This window comes from Colossoma macropomum, unplaced genomic scaffold (genome assembly GCF_904425465.1).
Source record: "Colossoma macropomum unplaced genomic scaffold, Colossoma_macropomum, whole genome shotgun sequence".
Lineage (NCBI taxonomy): Eukaryota > Metazoa > Chordata > Actinopteri > Characiformes > Serrasalmidae > Colossoma > Colossoma macropomum.
In genome coordinates, this window is record NW_023494789.1 from 23,529,990 (window position 1) to 23,550,898 (window position 20,909).

At 40.3% G+C, this 20,909-nt stretch overlaps 1 protein-coding gene across 1 annotated transcript in view; it reads right to left on the reverse strand.

Annotated features, from left to right (window-relative positions):
• ntn1a (netrin 1a) overlaps positions 1-20,909 on the reverse strand; it is a 92,073-nt gene that overhangs the window by 34,173 nt on the left and 36,991 nt on the right. Inside the window, exon 2 of the mRNA XM_036570606.1 lies at positions 6,674-6,862. Coding sequence (XP_036426499.1) covers positions 6,674-6,862 — 189 coding nt within the window. The remainder of the gene's footprint in view (positions 1-6,673; positions 6,863-20,909) is intronic.

Here is a 20,909-nt window from a genome sequence, read left to right on the forward strand (position 1 = left end):
CTTCCATAAAATACAGAAAATGTGGAGAGACTCTTTCTGTTGTTCTGCTTCTAAACTGTGGAGCTCAGTTCACATTTTATTAGTAGTAGACAGTCAAGCTCAGAGCTCACTTTTAATAAACATCTGAAAACGCAGCTCTTTAACTCAGCGCTTCATTAAAACTTTATTTCTAAAACTTTGTTTATCTCTTTAATCTGATCTGATACTTTCTTGTCTATTACTGTTAAACATTATCTCCGGTCTGTAAAGCACTTTGAGCTGCCACTGGTATGATATGGGCTCTGTAAATAAAGATTATAATTATTAATAACAATGTTTTTGTTCAGTGTTTTACAAACTGCGCTGGACTAAATGCAGTTAAACAAAACTAATTAAGCTCATTCTGTAATGAAACACGTAGTTAGTGTTCTTTAAGTACTAACAATATCCACGATTTTCAGAAAAATGCATTGTGATGATTTATCTCAGTAACGATCATCATATTGCCCACCCCCTACTAATAACTACTATTAATATGCACACGAAATATATAAAACACACTCAAATATGAAATACTCATTAATTTGCCTGCAAACAGTTTGCAGTGATGTACAGCTAATAGATACGAAGGTTGAACAGAGATAATTAAACAGATGTTAAGGTGTTTTTGAGATCAATGCGATAGGACACTCTATAAAACCTCTATTAATATGTTCTCAGCTCTGTTGGGAGCTGATTACCACATGAACCCGAAGGAACCTATACAAAAAACAGAAAGCGGCTTGTTTAAATCGGCACCAGAGGAGTTTCACTGCACGTGCGTCTGCATCAACATCCATCCATCCATCACCTAAACCGCTTATCCTTCTGGGTCGCAGTGGGGTGCTGGAGCCTATCCCAGCTGTCATTGGGTGGAAGGCAGGATGTCTGCATCAACAACAATGTATTAATTTGATCAGTGTGAGCAGCACCCGAGCTTTCCCTCACTGTACACTTAAAAAGATGGTTCTTCAAGGGTTCTTTAGTAAAGGCAAAGGTTCTATTGAGAACAATGAGTTCTTTACAGAACCATTTCATGCTTAAATAGCTCTCTGCATGCTGAAATGGTACTTTTGATTGATGGAGAATGTGGTTTTACATTGAACCTCTTTGAAAATGGTTCTAAATAGCATCACAAAGAGTTCTTCTATTGTTATGATGGTTCTATATGGTTCTGGATAGCATCAAAAAGGATTCTGCTATTGTTACAATGGTTCTGGATAGCATCAAAAACGTTTCTTCTATTGTTACAATGGTTCTAAATAGCATCACAAAGAGTTCTTCTATTGTTATGATGGTTCTATATAGCATCATAAAGGTTTCTTCTATTCTTACAATGGTTCTATATAGCATCAAAAAGGGGTTTTCTATTGTTACAATGGTTCTATATAGCAACAAAAAAGGTTCTTCTATTCTTACAATGGTTCTATATAGCATCAAAAAGGAATCTTCTATTGTTACAATGGTTCTATATAGCAACAAAAAGGGGTCTTCTATTGTTACAATGGTTCTATATAGCATCAAAAAGGGGTTTTCTATTGTTACAATGGTTCTATATAGCATCAAAAAGGGTTCTTCTATTGTTACAATGGTTCTATATAGCAACAAAAAGGGTTCTTCTATTGTTACAATGGTTCTATATAGCAACAAAAAAGGTTCTTCTATTGTTACAATGGTTCTATATAGCAACAAAAAGGGGTTTTCTATTGTTACAATGGTTCTATATAGCATCAAAAAGGGTTCTTCTATTGTTACAATGGTTCTATATAGCAACAAAAAAGGTTCTTCTATTGTTACAATGGTTCTATATAGCAACAAAAAGGGTTCTTCTATTGTTACAATGGTTCTATATAGCATCAAAAAGAGTTCTTCTATTGTTACAATGGTTCTATATAGCAACAAAAAAGGTTCTTCTATTGTTACGATGGTTCTATATAGCATCAAAAAGGAATCTTCTATTGTTATGATGGTTCTATATAGCAACAAAAAGCGTTCTTCTATTGTTACAATGGTTCTATATAGCGTCAAAAAGAGTTCTTCTATTGTTACAATGGTTCTATAAAGCATCAAAAAGGGTTCTTCTATTGTTACAATGGTTCTATATAGCCTCAAAAAGCGTTCTTCTATTGTTCCAATGGTTCTATATAGTGTCAAAAAGGGTTCTTCTATTGGTACAATGGTTCTATAAAGCATCAAAAAGGAATCTTCTATTGTTACAACGGTTCCACATGGCATCTAAAAGGGATCTGCTATTGTTTCGATGTCAAACTTGTAACATCATTTTTAGTGCTACATAGAAACATTTTCAAAAAGGTTCCATATAGAACCATATACAGCACATTCTCCATTAATCTGAAGAACCATTTCACCATGCAAAAAAACATTTAAGCAAGCAGGTGGTTCAATATATAACTCAGGGTTCTAAACAGAACAACTGTCTTTATTAAAGAACACTTTGAGAACCCTCTTTTTAGGAGGCTGAGTTAAAGAGCTGAAGGCCGAGGCTGCAGTGCAGGAAAATAAACAGTGTGGTCAGTTTTTCAGCCACCCCCACCCCCGTCTCCCCCGTCTCCCACCAAGAGGAGAAAACTCCCCCCACCGCTCCACCTGCCGCGCTGATGGATGGACTGATTTATTCATCTGTTTATCTGTTTAGGGTCATTTATTTATCTGTTTGGCCCAACAGCATCTCCAGCCTTCAGCACAGGCTGACGATTTCCCAGCATCCCCAGCTCTGCGGCTGCACTGCAGCACAGGAGTGCAGCTGTTCAGCTCTCTGTCCTTCCTCCTTCCATCTTTCCTGTCTTTCTTATATCCTCTCTTCCTTCATTCCATACTTTCTTGTCTTCTTTTTTCTTTCTTCCATGTTTTTTCTTTCTCCTGTACTGCCTTTGATTCTTTCTTCCTTCCTTCCTTCCCTTTGTCTTTCCTTCTTATTTTTCTTCCTTTATATTTTTTTGTTGTTTTCTCCTTTCTTCCTTCCTTAAAGTATTCCTTTCTTTCTTTCTTTCTGTACTGTATTTGCTTCTTTCTTTCTTCCTTTGTCTTTATCTTTTCTTTCTTTATACATTTTTTCTTCTTATTTCCTCCTTCCTTCCTTCATGATACTTTCTTTTTTCTCCATCCACCCATCCTTTCTTTCTTTTACTTTTCTTTCTTTCTTTCTTTCTTTTTCTTAATTTGATACTTTTCTTCTCTTTTTTTGCATCTTTTCTTTTTTTCTTTTCTTCTTTCTTCTGCACTTTCTTTGCTTCCTTATTTCTTTCTTCTCTTTGTTTTTTATTTGTTCTTCTGGTAATTTTTCTTGTTCCTTTCTTCCTTTCTTTTAATCCTGTCTTTTGGATTGTGAAGATGTTAAACCCTGTGAAGAGGATTTGGGGTTTTACGTGTGGCTTACTGGTAAGGTCTGCGAGGGTGAGCCAACCAATAGGATGAGCAAGACTAAAAGTAGAGTGCACGAACAAGTAGTTTATTTACACGATGTGAAAACAGGAAAGAAAAACTGTACAAAACGAAAAATAAACGGAAAGTAAAGTATTTACAATATATACTAAGTGTCAGGCTTAGTCATGGCATGGGAAGCAGCCGCGAGGCTGGGTCCCAACTCCCTTTATAACTTCCCCCACACCGTTACTTAAGACACTACAAGCTGCTAGTGTTTTTCAGTCAAACAGAGTCATGGGGAGAAGTAGTCCTCTCTCTTAGAGACCCTCGGGTTTTAAGTCCAAAGCCCCGCCTTAGGAGATCCCATTCCCCACCATGAGGTTACAACAGTGTGGTTTACACATGAAACAAATGACAGCGCTATATACAAACAACCTAGGTTGAACAATTTGTTACCGGTATATACATTGTCTGGGCCCATTAACTTATAACAACTTAATTATTTTCTTTTTCCTCTCACAGGATATTAGATGAGGAATAGACCCCCCCCCTTTCTCCCCATCGGTGGATCCTCCCGATAAGGATAAGGTACGTAGGTCTCCCTGCTGTCCCCCTTTTGCTAATTCTCCTTTCACAGGCAGACACAGGTAAGTACATCTATACACACATATTTTACAGTGCAAGGGATGGTATTCACTGGTGATGGGGTAGGCCTCGCCTTACCACATCACCTGGATGTTTCACGTTAGCAGCTATGGAAGATCACAGGTAACAATGAAGAGGGTCTCCCTCTCTCTCTCTTGCTCTTTCTCTCATTCTCTTTTCTTTCTTGTCTGTCTCTCTTTCTCTCTCTCCTGTAACATCTGTTGGTTAAACTCAGCAAAATTGCAACACTCTCTCTCTCTCTCTCTCTCTCTCTCTCTAACCCCCCTCAACCCCCCGCCCCCACTCCTCCCGGACATCTCAGCTGTAACTCAGCTCTCTTCACACCTCCGCTCCGCTCTGTTTGTTTGTCTTGTCCTGTCAGCTCCTCCCCCCCAAAATGAAGCCAAATAACTCAGTGTCAGAAACATATAACCCCCCTAACCTCCCTACTCCCACCCCCAAAACCCAAACTGCCCCGGAATGCAAGAGTTTTTCCCCCCAAGCGACTGACAAAGAGTTAACAAGTAGAGCTGGGCAATTTTTTTGTGTGACCATCTTTTTATTACTCAAAAAGGGGGCGGAGGTGGTGGGGGGTATGGGGTGTTATGGATTAAAAACAATATCGATGTGTTTTACAAATATATGTACGACTATGTCAGAGTATCAGACGCAAAACAGTTGGCATTAATGAGCGACATTTAGCAATACTGGTAAAACTAAAAATCAGTACCGCCATGTCACTCTGATAATACAGTGAGTTTCCATTTCCTGCTGTTCACTGCTTTACTGCCTCACAGCTCTCACTCTGGAGCGCCAACCTGATACGCCTTTCTGTTTCATCTTCTGAGTTACAAATCTTTACTTCAGTGTTGTTTTAGGCTCCTCTATCCACGTCTGCTTATTTTTATGTGATAAATTCTGAAAAGCACAACTCACAGCTTTTTATATGATATTAACAGATTTTAAGAACACTTTGAGAACAGACTTGAGGTTTTGAGAACAGATTTTGAGAACACATTATGCAACCGTGGAGCGTACGCATGAGTATAACTTTTCTTTGAGCAAAATGGTCTGGGCGAGGACGAGGAGGAGGGGGAGCAGAAAGAACAGTTCTGTTCAGTTTTAAAATAAAGGTCTAGTCTGTTCAAGTAATGTTTCTTCATGTATTCACTGCGTTTGCTTCTGCTGGGGTCTTTTATTCTAAAAGGCAGGCTGGGTGTGGCCAGTGTGGGGTACAAAGGTATAAATACACAGATGCCGCACTGTCTGTTGTTCTCTATCTGAGGCGATACGTATGTGTGTGATATAGATTGTTTTTTTTATAGGCTCTGCTTTAGCATATTTAGCAGAAGGTGGATCTTGGGAAGCGCTCGAAAGTGTGATTCCTCTTTGTGAAAGAAAACACAATGGCGAAAAACCAAAGCGCCGCATTAGCCAGCTCCACAGACAGCGTGAGCACCTCGCTAGCACATCCAGTACAGTCAACCTGTGATACGCCTTTCTCATTAGCAATGAGGGGAAAGAGAGGAAACTGAGGAGTGACGGCAACTGTAGTAAAAGGGCTACATCCTTTCTCAGATGCTGAGTCACTGTCATTTATGCAGACAAAGTTTTAAAAATTTAGATGATAATTTGCCAATATTAGTTTACTTGTACAGTATTGCTGTGTTGTTTCTACAGAGAGTTGCATGTTTGCACGGAGATGATCGATGTGCTAAACCCAAACTACACTGCCCGCTCCTAAGGGGAACTTAATTACTCTAAACAGTCTCCGAGTCGGGGCTAGCTGCTCTGAGGTGAAACCCAGTCACTTAAGCACACTGTTCAAAGCAACTAAATTACTCTGAAGCAAGTTGGAGCTTCAAAACATGGCAGCATTTATTGACAGTTTCAAATTAAACCTAACATAGAATAAGGAGAACTGGGGAGCCGTAAGGAGGATAAAGCAGAACGCAGATGGTAGATTTCCCAACAGACTCTCTCTCTCTTTCTCTGTTGTAGTAGGAAAAATGGATCACCTTCGCACTCCTTATGGCATATGGACCCTATTTCCCCCACAACATTTGACATTACAGCCTCGAACACAACAATATTTGACCATTATTGACCATATTTTGGTTCAGTCTGTTCTGTTTGTATTTACCACTTCTTAAAACAAGCTGCTTCTAGCGCTGACTGAATGCGTTATCCACCCATAAGTTCAGCCAATGTTCATGTTTCCAAACATTCTGATTTGGTTGGATTTGTAACGGATTATCAGGCTGCGTGTAAACATGGCTAGTGAGCCGAGAGCTAGCACGGCCACTGTGCTTTCCCCCTCATTTGCATGCTGTTTTCTGCTGAAATTCAAGTAAGGCTGAGTATGGACCAGAACCCTGTCTTGTCTAAGTTTCTCAGGAGTACCCCACTCGTTACAGTATGAAGGCTGTGTGATGAGAGACAGGTTTCTGCTGCAAACCAGAAACATTTTCAAAAGACTGCACCTTCACAAAGTGGTGGCGACATTTTAAGCAGTGGTGGGGACGTATACCAGGACCGCCCCCGGCGTAAATGACACCTGTGAGCGACAGAGACGATAAAAGCAGACAAATGAGGCGCGCCGTGTCCCACCCCGGCCCCATCGTACCTTTGCAGGCCTTCCTGTGGGAGATGGGCTTGGACATGTCTCTGTAGTAGCCCTCCTTGCAGTAATGGCAGTGGCGTCCCGCTGTGTTGTGGCGGCAGTTGAGGCAGACTCCTCCGCTCTTCCTCCCCGACAGCTTATACAGCTCCATATTAAAGCGGCAGCGTCGCGCGTGCAGGTTACAGTTACAAGCTGCGGGGAGAGAGAGAGAGAGAGAGAGAGAGAGAGAGAGAGAGAGAGAGAGAGAGAGAGAGAGTATATCAGTACAGTGTGAAAGCACAGTGTAAAAGTATGTACAATCTGTGTGAACACAATATATATACACTGCACTCTTAATTAAGATGGATCTAGAGGAATTTTTGGTAGAGACAACGGTTCTACACAGAACCATGAACACTCAAAGAACGATTTGCATGATTAAATGGTTCTCTGCATGAGGAAATGGATCTTTATATTGATGGAGATGTTTTATGGAGTGTTGTCTATATGGTTCTATATCACACCATCTACTGTTACAATACTTCCATACAGCACCAAAAATCATTATTCTATTGTTACAATGGTTCTACATGGTTCTATACAGCACCAAAAACTGTTCTTTTGTTACAATGGTTCTATATGGTTCTATATAGCACCACAAAGGGTTCTGCTATTGTTATGATGGTTCTGTATAGTTCTATATAGCACCATCTACTGTTACAATGGTTCTATATAGTACCAAAAAACATTCTTCTATTGATACAATGGTTATATATGGTTTTATACACCACCAAGAAGTGTTCTTCTATTGTTACAGTGGCTCTATTTGGTTCTATACAGAACCAAAAAATGTTCGTCTATTGTTGCTATGGTTCTATATGGTTCTATATAGCACCAAAAAGGGTTCTTCTAATGTCATGATGGTTTTATATGGTTCTATATAGCGGCATCTTCTGTTACAATGGTTCTATATAGCATCAAAAAGAGTTATTCTATTGAGACAATGTCAAGCTTGTAACAAAAGCAGTACTTTTTTGGTGCTAGATAGAACCAATTCCAAAAATATTACATATAGAACATATTCTCATTATCAGCATTATCAATCTGAACCATGCAAAGAACCATTTAAGCATGCAAATGGTTCTTTGAATGTTCATGGTTCTATATACAACCATTGGCTTTACTAAAGAACTCTTGGAGAACCCTGTTTTTTAAGAGTGTGGGAGTTAACCTTTGGAGTACGTCACTGATCATTCTGCCCCAAGTCTCTATTAAAGTTTAATAACGAGTAAGCAGTGAAGTTACTGGACGCAAATCTGAGATAATGTTACAGGTGGAAATCTCAGTGGAAGAGGTAGGAGTGATTAAACTGGTCCTAATAATGATGCCAGATGGGGACCCACAGCTCTCATTAGGATCTCCCTTTACTCTCTGATGACTCCTCCAATTACCGTCCCTGTCCCAGCGCTGGCCCGGCACGAGAGCCGCCGCTGCCGTGTTTACTCATGAATAACGTTGCTGGCAGTGAGTTTAATTAGCCTACCATGTTTATTTATTATTTGTTTAGCGTGCAGTGGCGCTGCCATTCACTGAGCCCCAGTGCAACCGCCCGCCACTGCAACTCATGTTTTATTAAACCATCCGTCAGTCACACAAACAAACACAGACAAGCATCCATTAGAACAGATCAGTAACGATTAGTCCAGCGCAAAACTAAAGATGCAGCCTTCATACACCAAACATATCCTTGCTGACTGACCACATATGCGTTAAGGGGGACTTAAAATTTGTAAATCTGATTTCTGTAATCAGTGTCATACTCATATAAGGAACGCTGGACGTCAGCAGATTTATCTATGAAAAAAATAATTTTTCAAAAATTGCTATAATGATCTGTAATAGTAAACAAAAATATGTCCTATGTACATTTTCCCCCAAGAGTTACTGGATCCCCTGAATTACGAGGTAGTTAAGGAATCAAAATATGGATAATGCAAGTGAACACTACTGTGCACTGAAATGGCATATACCAGCACAAGCTCCGCTAACTGCAGGCTGAAACTGTCCTAAACCCTTCTAACTACCACTTTTGATAAAGCTTGCTGGTTTGTGTTTATATTTCAGCTCCTTAACAATTTAAAGATGAAGAGAATCTGGGGACATTCAGAGGAGAAACGTACATCCCACAAAATGCATGGAATCTGGAACCTTTTTGTTAACCACAGTATGAGATTTTGGTGAAAACGCCATTAATTTTTCCTAATAGGGATAGCCTAGACCCAGAATTCCTAATATGGGCATGACACCGACTGCAGAATGACAGTGGCTTCAGAGGTCTATGGTCAGGTCAGTGGGAGTTCGGGAAGTTGGAAGAGACGTGTCAGAAACTCTGAAGAGAACTTCCGATCTGTAGAGCCAGAAAAGCCCGTCTCAGAAGGAGGCTGTATGGTCTAATCCTCCTAAAGCTCTGGATGAGTTTCCCAGCGCTGTAAGCTGGAGCTGTTAATGAGGCTGTGGAGCTGTGGGGGCAATAACCTGTCTGCTCTGGATCTGAAACTGATCCACTCACCCCCTCCGGCTACAGATTACACACAACCGCTAACAAGAGCACGACTGAGCCCCCCGCTCATCACTAAAACCACCATACTGACACAAACTCTCCACTAACAACACTATTACCCACTCATCAGGAACACCACCACTGCAAACAGTCATCATGAACATCACTGCACACAGTCATCACGAACACCACCACTGCACACGGTCATCATCAACACCACTACTGCACACAGTCATCACAAACACCACCACTGCACACGGTCATCATGAACACCATCACTGCACACGGTCATCACAAACACCACCACTGCACACGGTCATCATGAACACCATCACTGCACACGGTCATCACAAACACCACCACTGCACACGGTCATCATGAACACCACCACTGCACACAGTCATCACAAACACCACCACTGCACACGGTCATCACGAACACCACCACTGCACATGGTCATCACAAACACCACCACTGCACACAGTCATCACAAACACCACCACTGCGCATGGCTATCATGAACACCACCACTGCCCATGGTCACCACCAACTGGTATTACCCACTACCCCATGGAAAGCTAACGCCAACCAAATAGGCCTTAGCAATACAACAAGCTCTCTCTTTCTTTAAAAAAATAGAACCCAAGTTTGTCTGTATTTTTCTATTATTTCACAGAAATCTTTGGCCCTTCTCTGAACACCTGGGGTTCCCCTGACTGTGTGTCCATGCTGAGTGTTTGTGTCAGGCTACGTTCTGCTGGAATGCTGCTGTTTAACATCTGCACTGACCTCACAAACACACACAGCGTAAACTCTGAATGCCGGACGGTGATGCCAAAGATGTTTCTGTTCACCCACAACGACACCCCGAACACATGCACGCTAATAGGGGCACCTGCCCTGCAGCGCTCAGGGCTCAGGATTCAGGGTGGCTGCCTCTCTATGGAGGGAACACAAAGACTGTGTGCTGTGTTGGTTCTGCACACTCACTTTAGACATCACACACACAAGCATTCTCTCGCCTGGTTCCGCTGAGTGAACAGTGCTGTGCAAAAGTCAGAAACCACCCTTCATTTATTCAGTCTTTAGTCAAAACATCCACTGAGTACAAGCTACACATTTTTCAGTGTCAGAAAAAAATACAGAAAATATTTTTAACAGAATATTACACAACCAATACAGAGGACATTAAAGGGCCCATACCCTACATTTTTCGTGAATATTTTTCCCTGAGGTGTTGTACTTATAAACATGTGTAGTTTTATATACCAAAAACAGCCATAATTATTTTCTACATGGTCATTTTCCACTGTGTCTTTATCCCTCACAGCCCTTAAACAGGCTGTTTTTGATATTGTGCCTTTAAGACTCACATATAGTCATATGCAAAACTCCTGGTCAAATTTAAATGAGTTTTATTGAATTCCTAAGTGAACGTAAGTTATCAAATCCTCCAGCTTCTGCACATTCCAACACACAATTACTGTTTATTTGAGTTTAACATATTGAAAAAAAAAAACATAACCCTCTCAACCCTCTACTCTTTCTTTTTTCTTCTCTCTCTTTTCTCTTTCTCTATTCTCTCTTGCTCCCTATGGTCTCTCTCTCCACCCTCTCTCTTCTCCTCTTTCTTTTTTCCTTCTCTCTTTTTTCTCTCTATTCTCTCTTCATTCTCTTTCCTCTTTCTCTATTTTTCTCCATCCCTTTGGTCATCTCTCTCTCTTTCTCTCTTTCCCTCTTCTCTTCTTCTCTTCTCTCTCTCTACCTCAGCAGGACTGAAGGCCTCATCAGGGAAGAAGGTCAAACAGGCTGTTCTCACCTCCACTTAACAGATATCACAGACAGTGTGTGTATGTGTGGGTGTGTGTACTCGTCTTTATCACTTTGTGAGGACCCAATGTCCTCCTTATGAAAGGACATTATGACAGTTTAGTAGAATGTCAGAGTTCAGTTCAGGTGTAGGTGGAGCGATACACAGCTACAGTAATACAGAATTCAATGAAATTCCTCACAAGTATAGTAACACCAACATCTGTGTGTGAGAGAGAGATAAGAAGGGGAGTTTTTGGGAAAAAGCTGATCCAGATGACTTCTGTCCTTCCCTCCTCTTTCCTTTCATTTTGGCCGCTAACTACATACTGCCAAAAGAGGAGTGTGTGTGTGTATATGTGTGTCAGCTGACACTAAATGGTGAGTAATTTACGTACTGCAGACTGTGTTATTAGCTGTTTGACTGACTAATAGATATAAAATGATAACAAACAGCCTCAGTTTTGAAGAGGGAGACATCTGAGTGAAGAGCTGCAGTTTGGCAGTCTTTACAAAAACTGTACAAAAATGTTCTCTTATTTCTTTTCCTTTCCTCAGGTTGAGTTTGAGGTTAGGTTTAAGACCAGGCTTAGAAATGTCTAATGACATGTAGGTACTTACATATCATCACTGTCCCAACCACTCTTCAAATCTGTAACTATGGCAAAAACCTTCTTTACTTTTTAAGGAAGTTAATGTAATGAATTTTTTTTCCAAATAATTTTAGAATCTTTCTATTGGTCCACTCATTATCAATTTTTAAATTTTTACATTATAGAAATGTTTCAATAAACATTAAAAAATGTGAGAAATTATTCTGAAAAGCGACAATATATATATAATACATAGTTACAAAAGGTACACTCAGAAAAAGATGGTCCTTCAAGGGTTGTTTAGTAAAGACAATCATTCTGTTTAGAACCATGAGTTCTATACAGAACCATTTCATGCTTACGTGGTTCTCTGCATAGTGAAACGGTTCTTCAGATTGATGGAGAATGTGTTGTGTATACTTCTATATAAAACCTTTTGAAAATGGTTCTGTATAGCACATAAAAGCGTTCTTCTAGTGTTACAAGCTTCACATTGGGTATACAGAACCACATACAACACCTTTCATCATGCAAAGAACCAGTTAAGCCTGAAACGGTTCTATATAGAAGACATGGTTCTTAATAGAACCATTCCCTTTACTACAGAACCCTTGAGAACCATCCTTTTTAAGAGAGTACATACTTGTACATATATATATATATATATATATATATATATATATATATATATATATGTATATATATATATATATATATATATACACACATAGGTACACAACCAAACAACCACCCAACCCCACCCCTGCCCCACACACACACACACACACACATATATACACATATATAGTCTTAAAAATGGCTTTTATTTATCTCTGGAGTCTGACTATAAAACACTATATAACACTAAATAAACACAAACAAACATGAATGCAGTAGAAATCAACTACATTTTCTTCCTTTTTGTTTAAAGTATTTGAGATCTTGTGATCTAGTCAGAAGAACAGTTTGGTTGCATATTTCTCCTCATCGTTAATTTCATGAAGGACTGGCCAGACAAACAAGGTATTAGACAATAACTGCGAATAATACTGAGCTGCCAGGAGGACAGGTCTGTAAATCTCTCTCTCCTGCTTTATCAGCGCTATCAGCCAAGTTCTCAGCATCAGGGCAGCTCCTTCAAAGAGCCCCTCACTGAGACCGACGATAACGCAGCTAAGCGCTGATGTTAGAAATAATAAACACTTCAAGCGATAGTTCACAAAAAATCTAATTTATCCAAAACCCCCCCCCAAAACACCCCCACACACACACACACCCTAAATGTACTCAGTCAGCCTGGACATGTTTGCTTTTTGAAGTTTGCTTCTTTAGTTTTAGGTGAAACAGCAGAAATAAGCACTTTTTTGTCGGCCTTAAAGGCTTAATCATGTTTGATTGGCTGCTGTGGCGAGAACAGGAAGTGACCAGTCAGGATTATGCATTGTCCAGACTACAATAACGGATGGTCAGCCGCATAAAGCCACATAAAACTGCAGTACAATTCCAATGAAAAAGCCAAAAACTTCAACTGTTTTCAGCAGAACTGCTCCCTCCTGTAGAGTTCTGCACAGACGAGATTCACAAAACTGTTTTAAGAAAAAACTTCCTAAATGTGCTTTTAATTCTTCAAAACATGCCTAAGAAAAAACTAAAAACTAAAAATCTAAGAATTTTCTTAATTTCTTTCTTAATTTTTTTAAGAAGAAGGTATTCTTGAAAAAAAGTTCTGAAAGACTTTCTTAACCTTAAGACAGTGTCTTGCTTGTCTTACTGTAAGAACAAGGTGCGGTTTCTGTTTTTATTACTGTCCCAGCTTTTTTGGAATTGAAGTTTATAATTAAGTGATGAACTGAATCGTCTACACTTGCAGTGCAGTGGGCGGCGAAGGGTGGGGGGGCTGAGATTTTTATGCTGATCTACGGCTTTACTGTGTCAGTGTGAGTAGATGAGCTGCTGGTTCTCTCTGATGCTCTGGGCTCTGGCCTCCTGCCATGCTAATGCGATGTTGACGCGCCGCTTGGCGACGGCTGCGGCGCTGTGTTTATGACGGCGGCTCTCGCGCTGAGTGTGTTGAGTGTGTGTGTGTGTGGGGACCACACGGACTCGCTGTGATTCACACACTCAGGAATGCTGTTCTCTTTTAGAAATAAATCATCGCTCCGGCTAAATTGCTGTTTTTCACCAAACAATCAACATCTCACTTTTACAATCCTATAATAACAGCAGAGCGTCTGAGATCGCTGCCACTTTCTATACTCTCCTACACACGTCATGTCCATCATCTCCTGGACGCAGCGCCGATAATGTCCCGAATTTCATAACAGCATCTGTAATTGCGTCCTGTTTCCACTGTTTGTTTTCAGTTATTCAGCGTTTATTGGCGCGGTGTAAAAGGCTTTGTTGCATTTTCTCTCCCTCTGCGCTGGCGCGGTGTGATTGTGTTGTGTTTGTTGTTGTGGACAGTGCCAGAGCGAAATTGCTTTGGGAAAGCCCGAAAGGAGAAACATACATTAATGCACACTTGTGTTACTATATTTGTGAGAACTTCCTCAGACTTCTGTAGTACTGTAGCTGAATGCTGCTACCCCTCAGTGGCGAACTGGGACTACTAGGGCTAGACCTTCACTTCAGGCCAAACACTTCAAAAATTTGTCAAAAACTGAGGGCAAATAGCCCTTCTCCTTGACGATGCTCATTTCAGCTGGCACATCTATGGGATTCCTAATAGTACTTTAGCAAGAAGCTAACATTACGGCTCTTTAGCATTTCTTGGCCTTCTCGAATAAACAATGTTAAAATACATAAACATAAATCTGACCTTGTTATATTAGGCTTTTAGAGTGACTCTTTCAGTAAAGAGTGATGTATCTACCACTTCCAGAAGGACTAGAGTGACATTCTTGACGTAGAACAAAGCAACACCACTCCAGAGTCTGCTAAATCTTCCTGAAGCTCTTCTGCAGTCAAACTTAGGCTTGATTCGCCTGTTTAGCAATGCTATGAGCAGCTCTCAGAATGTTTTTGTGGACGTCCAGATTTCAGCTTGACCTCCTTCATTTCTGTAAACTGCCATTTCTTAATTGCATAATGAACTGATTAAACGGCTACCTGAAAACGCTTTGCTATCTTTTTACAGTCTTCTCCTGCTTTTGCCTGATTGTCTTATATAATATATATATATATATATATATATATGTGTGTGTGTGTGTGTGTGTGTGTGTATGTTTTTTTTTTGGTACATTCTTTTTTCTATTTTCGGTTAAAATTGCATTTTTTGCACCTTTTCCACCAAGCACCAGTAAACAATCTTGCACTATTTTAGTCGCAACATGACTCAATCTGCCTGTGACCTTGTGAGGGCCTACACCGCCTTCAGTGGAGCTAGAAGTGACACTGTCCATTCCGGCCAATGCCCAAAAGCAAAAATTAAGCACTAAAATGTTTCCTGCTTTGACGAACGTGCTGACTGGAGCTGTCATACTTCCTCTTGAGCGGAGGCTCGGAGGATAACTCTCGCATCTGACAGAGAACTTTCCACTGGAGTGTTATACATTTCTCATCAGACCAATAAGCGTGTTTCCTTTTGGCAGACGAACACAGGCTGAAAGGCAGATCTGTCACAGAGCCTCGTCATGGGATTGTGTTCTGGCCCTTTTATCTCACTCTTGTCGTCGCTGCGTTCACCTGGGCTCTGTTAGTGCTTTAGGCCTGTTTGTAAACAGCGCTTGGTTCTGTTTGTCTGTTTGTGAAGTCTTGCGTATGTCGTCCTTTCAGTTCTCCGCCTTGTTGTCTGGTCCAGTCTTTTATTCTTTTATGCTTTCCTGCTTAACTCTCAGAAGTCTCTGTTATGGCCGGCGTGTTGTAAAAGCGTGCTGTAATTCTGTATGAATTATTTCCATGCAAAGTGGTCTAAGTCAGTGAATCCAAATGTTAAGAAGAGCCATTTTGTCCTTTCAACAAAAATCTAACCACCTTGGGAGCCACAACATTTTATGTCCATTTTACCATCTTGGCTGTAAATATGTCTCAGTATATGCTATTGTTCTAGTATAGGCTAAAAAATACAATATAAACAAAAGTGCAGTCTTACTTTGTTCTGCTTTAAGCTTTAGCTCAGCTATAGCTGCTTTTCTCACATCTCTGGCAGGAAACTTTTCCACATAAGTCAAACTGTTTCTCTGAGGAAACAGCTTTTCAGTGCCATATTAACACTGATGTTACAATTGAGTCTGAGATTAAACTGACCTATAACGTCTAAGGTCTGTAGACACTTGTGTTTCTTCTGAAATGAAGGGTGTTAATGGTGAGTTTGCGCTGCAGTAACAGCCTCTACTTTTCTGGAAAGGCTTCTAGATGTTAGCATTGTCAGCATAATGATAGCATTAGTGAGGTCAGGTACTGATGTTGGATGGTCAGTTCTGGATCACTCCAACTCATCCCAAAGGTACTGGAAGGAGCTCCATCACTCCAGAGAACACCGCTCCACAGCCCAATGCCAGGGGGCTTTATAACCCTCTAGCCCACACTTGACATTGGACATGGTGACCTTAGGCTCAAGTGCAGCTGCTCAAGTGTCCCATTCTATTGATTTGTGCTTTTCTACGGAGATTACACAAGTTGTATCAGCAATGGGAGACCTTAAAGTAGCTGAACTCACTCAGTAGAAGGAACGTCTGGTCACGTCTGGACAGAGTACAGAATTTTACAGGTTCAGGATCTACAAACAGACGGAGAGCCGCACCCCGCATCCTGCTGGTGGGAGGGGGCGAGACCTCCAAAATATCAGCCTGGAATGACATAAAGAAATAAAAGAGAGGAAGGAGCTGCAGGCTGTCTTTGATCAGACAGAGGATCAGTTTCACTGCCTCACCGATACGCTCTTAAAGTCAGCGTGAAGATGAAATCATAACTTGTGACGTATTTTGTAAAAATGAATCACAGTTCAGCAAACAAGAAACACTTTACAGACTGAATGGAACAAAACCACATTCAGCTTCATCTGGGAAACACTGAAAAAGTGAAGCTGAACCTGATATTGAGGCAGTTTTATGGGTCTATCTTTCAACATAGCTACATGTTAGTCATTAAGGGATCATCTAAACAGTGCATGCAGATGAAATGGTTTATTTCCCATGTTTATCCAGAAGAAAGCAAAATCACATCAAATCACTGGTAGTAAAGAGAGACTGCCTTAAACTGGGATTTGTAGTTGGCTTAAAGGAAGCCACACTCTTGACTTTAAGTGATTTGATATGCCTTCTTTTAGCTGAATACATGGAAAATGTTGTACACCGTCTTCACCATTAATGCTTTGGTGATCTACCTTCCTGGAGCATTATGCTCAACAAATTTAACAATGGACATTTTAAAATATACATGATAGTTGTTTGCTCTACATCTTTCAGGAGTGAGAAAATGCATTTCATGAGAAAGTGAGGAGAGAAAGTGGAATATTATGCAAATGTCCAATACAAAAGCAACTTTAGCGCTGTCCATAATGCCTAAGGATTTATTTTTATGTCCGTAGCACAAAGGGACACTAATTTTTTGGCTGATTTTAAAGCACACGATATAATATGCAGGGCTTATTTGCTTTCTTTTCAATTTATTTTGCACAATAGAAACACTCCATTTGCTATAACATGATACATGATATAACATGATATCATCTAAAAACACAGACAAAATTCAGTCTTTCAGGTGGCTGCCGCTATTTGTAGCTATGCTAACACACTTTAGTCCATGTTTATAGATAACAGTGAGTCATACAGTGTTAGAAACTGCATAATCAAGTCTAATAGAAATTACTGAACAACTTCGACATGCAGTTAGCATCATGCTAGTTCTGCTAGTAAGTAACTGCTGTCCATTACTATGTTAGCTACACTAGCCTTGTCGCTCCAGAGTTTAAACTAAAGAAGAAAACTTCAGTCTTGGTGGATCGACTACATTTGGAGTACAAAGTGGGGGGGCGCTGGATAAATGTGATTTTTTTTGCTGAACTTAAGCTTTGAACAAGGTCCAAACTGAACACAAGGGTTAACAGAAGAGGCGGGTGAGGCAGCGGCTCTCTGAGGCTCGGTCTTTCCTCAAATTTTCTCTTCCCAGCATGCTCTGGGTTTGGTTTCCGTTCAGACAAACACCTGTAACACAGTCAGACGAGCCTGACTCAAACAGGCCGACGACTAATTAGAGACAAATGTGAGTCTGTCAAACACAACTGACACACGTGCGCATGCACTCACACGACACACTCAGATTACAACAAGGAGGCAGTACTGCTGCATTCAAGTAGTGTTAGAAACTGGGAAATCCCAGTTTTCCCACTGGTAAATTGCACTCCAACGGCCGACAAAGTCATATTTTCAAGTGGTAAATTCGGGATTCTAGATGATACATGACTTTATGAGATGTGACGTATAACGTGACTTTTCACCTTTTATTATGTGCTTTTTAACACACCAAAGAAAAGGCAGGATTCTCCAGATATCCATGCTTTCTTTTTCCATGTGTATCTCGTATCTAAGAACAAGCACCAGAATGTCGTGAAGTCATGTTTGCTAGTTAATCCTCTGGGGTCCACAAACTCATCTATGCTACAAATTCGATGTTTCTTTATCTGTGTCTTTGTGATAATCCTGCACAGAAATACAGTTCAGACATGTCCTGAATCTGTAGAGGCGCCCTTTCCATTGCATCTTATCACAAGATCGTATGTGACTCACATGCGGAGTTATGAGGCTGTGAAGAGGAGCTGAGATACACGTCATCTGCCTCTCACCATGTGGAACTGGTGGATTCGTATGTCCGTCTAAATTCTGTGTGAAACTGACCAATAGACACTCAGGAAATCACTAAGCACTGACCCGTCACTCTGGAAACCCTTCAATTTTCATTCAGTTCACATCAGAGAAACATGAAATGGCGTTCAGAGAGTTTACAGCTGCTGAAGTTGCTGCAGTGGTTTTGGAAAGTATTGATGAAGATAACGGAGCATTTTCATATGAAACATATAAGTATCATGTTATATGAAAAGCCTTTAAAGGAAAGTTTAAGAAGATATGAACAAACCCAGAAAATGATCTTAGAAGGTTAACCATCTGGTAAATACAACTTCCCGATAAGCGCCCAAATGCAGCATACATCCAGATTGGCTTGAATAGAGGCATCAAAACACATGAATCTGAAGGCACTGATTCAACTGCATCAATTTTGAAGTGTTAGAATAGACAACAACAACAACAACAACAATACTACTACTACTACTACTACTACTAATAATAATAATAATAATGTATTTGCTTATTTTTGGTCAAAATAACTTTTTTTAACAACATTTTTCTCTTGAGAGTGTGAAAAAATGAGCAAATACTTCATTCAGTAGCTGCTAACCTAATAATAGAGCATTAACTACTCTTCACAAAGTCTTATCATTCTAAATTGGCAACTGACACATCAACATGCTAATAATGTTAGCATCCGTCAATGTTACTAGCTAGATAACCTTTTGCAAGGTTGCAGTACTAAGGAATAGCAATCCACACATCAGCAGCCCATTTTGCTTTCCATTCTGGTGCTCACAGGGGTGACGTAAGAGTGCTTGGTGACTTTATCTTCAAATTTCTGTTCTTTCTGTAAGTCTGGCGTTTTCTCAATGTTAGCTTCAACTGTACATATTAGCAAAAATTACCCCCCTCACTCAGTATATAATAGCGTTAATCACGTTAACAAAGAGCTCTCTTTGCTGGGCTGCATATGGGCATATGGATAACTCACATATGGATGTGAAATATAGATGAGGAGGGAGAATGATTATTTTATGCTATGATTCGCTTTAGGGAGCAGACCGAGGCGACCCGTTTCTTTCAGCGCGGTGAGGAGTGAGAAAGACCCCTCTTTAAAGGTACAGTGATCTGTGATATTATGTCAGAAATCTCTTCATGTTTCTACAACATGGCTAAAATATACATGATGGAAGAGAAATAAAGCAACATGCAACTAATTAGTCACCACGTCCAGTCACCATATCTCCTTAAACTATGTTTCTTGCGGAGCTTCAGTGGGTGCCGCAGGTGATCAGCTATGCAGACAGATTGTAACACATCATTTTCCGCTGAATAAATATGTTATGAACAATTTATGGCCTGTTTCTTCAACCTGCTCTTCGAAAATTGGGACAGCAGCTAAGCTACTCTTCATTCCACCACCCTGTGGACACTAAACCAGAGAACTTCAAGAGATTCCTGCATTCATGATGCCAGTGAATTTGAAACGCTTTAGCCTATGAGCTGATCAGCTCACCAACTAACCAACACTCAGTAGCAGTAATGCTAATCAATCAGCACTCAGTAGCAGTAACACTAATCAATCAGCACTCATTAGCAGTAATGCCAACCAATTAGTGCTCAGTAGCAGTAATGCCAACTAATCAGCACTCAGTAGCAGCAATGCTAACCAATCAGCACTTAGTAGTAGTAATGCTAATCAATCAGCACTCAGTAGCAGTAATGCCAACCAATCAGCACTCAGTAGCAGTAATGCTAACCAATCAGCGCTCAGTAGTAGCAATGCCAACCAATCAACACTCAGTAGCGGTAAAGCTAACCAATCAGCACTCAAAAGCAATAATACCAACCAATCGGCATTCAGTAGCAGTAATGCTAACAAGTCAGCACTAAGCAGCAGTAATGCCAACCAATTCAGAGAGAGAGGAGTCTGGTCTTGTATGGCTGGAAATACATGGCTGCAAAGATGGTAATGTGATATTTTATCATTATCATGACAAATTATGTCATAATATGCTTTTCTGAGTATATTGTGGATATCATCACTACTTAAAGACTGAAATACAGCTACACACCAGAAGGAGCTGACAGGAGAACTGATGTGGGGAGTAACTATAGTTACATTTATCGCAATGACTTAAGGACATGTACTGTAGTAGTTAATTTTCCTTTTATGTGTTTAATTCCATTGTTTTGTCAGTGACAACATCTGTGCTACTTTTTTGTGATTGGTCACTGCTCTGACTTTGGAGCATTAGCATACTATTTAAGACCAAAAGAATCAGAAGAACAGAGCTGTGCATTCCTCAGTTCCTGTACTGAGAGACGCTTAAGTTCCACTTCAGGGTCAGGGTTTTTTTTTCTCCATGGTTCTATACACCCAACGAACCATTTACATGTTTAAATGGTTCTTCAGAATAATGGATAATGTGCTGTTTTTGAAAGTGGCTCTATATAGCACTAAAGAGGGTTCTTCAGCTCTGATGATGTCAAGCTTCTCATTCTATTACCCT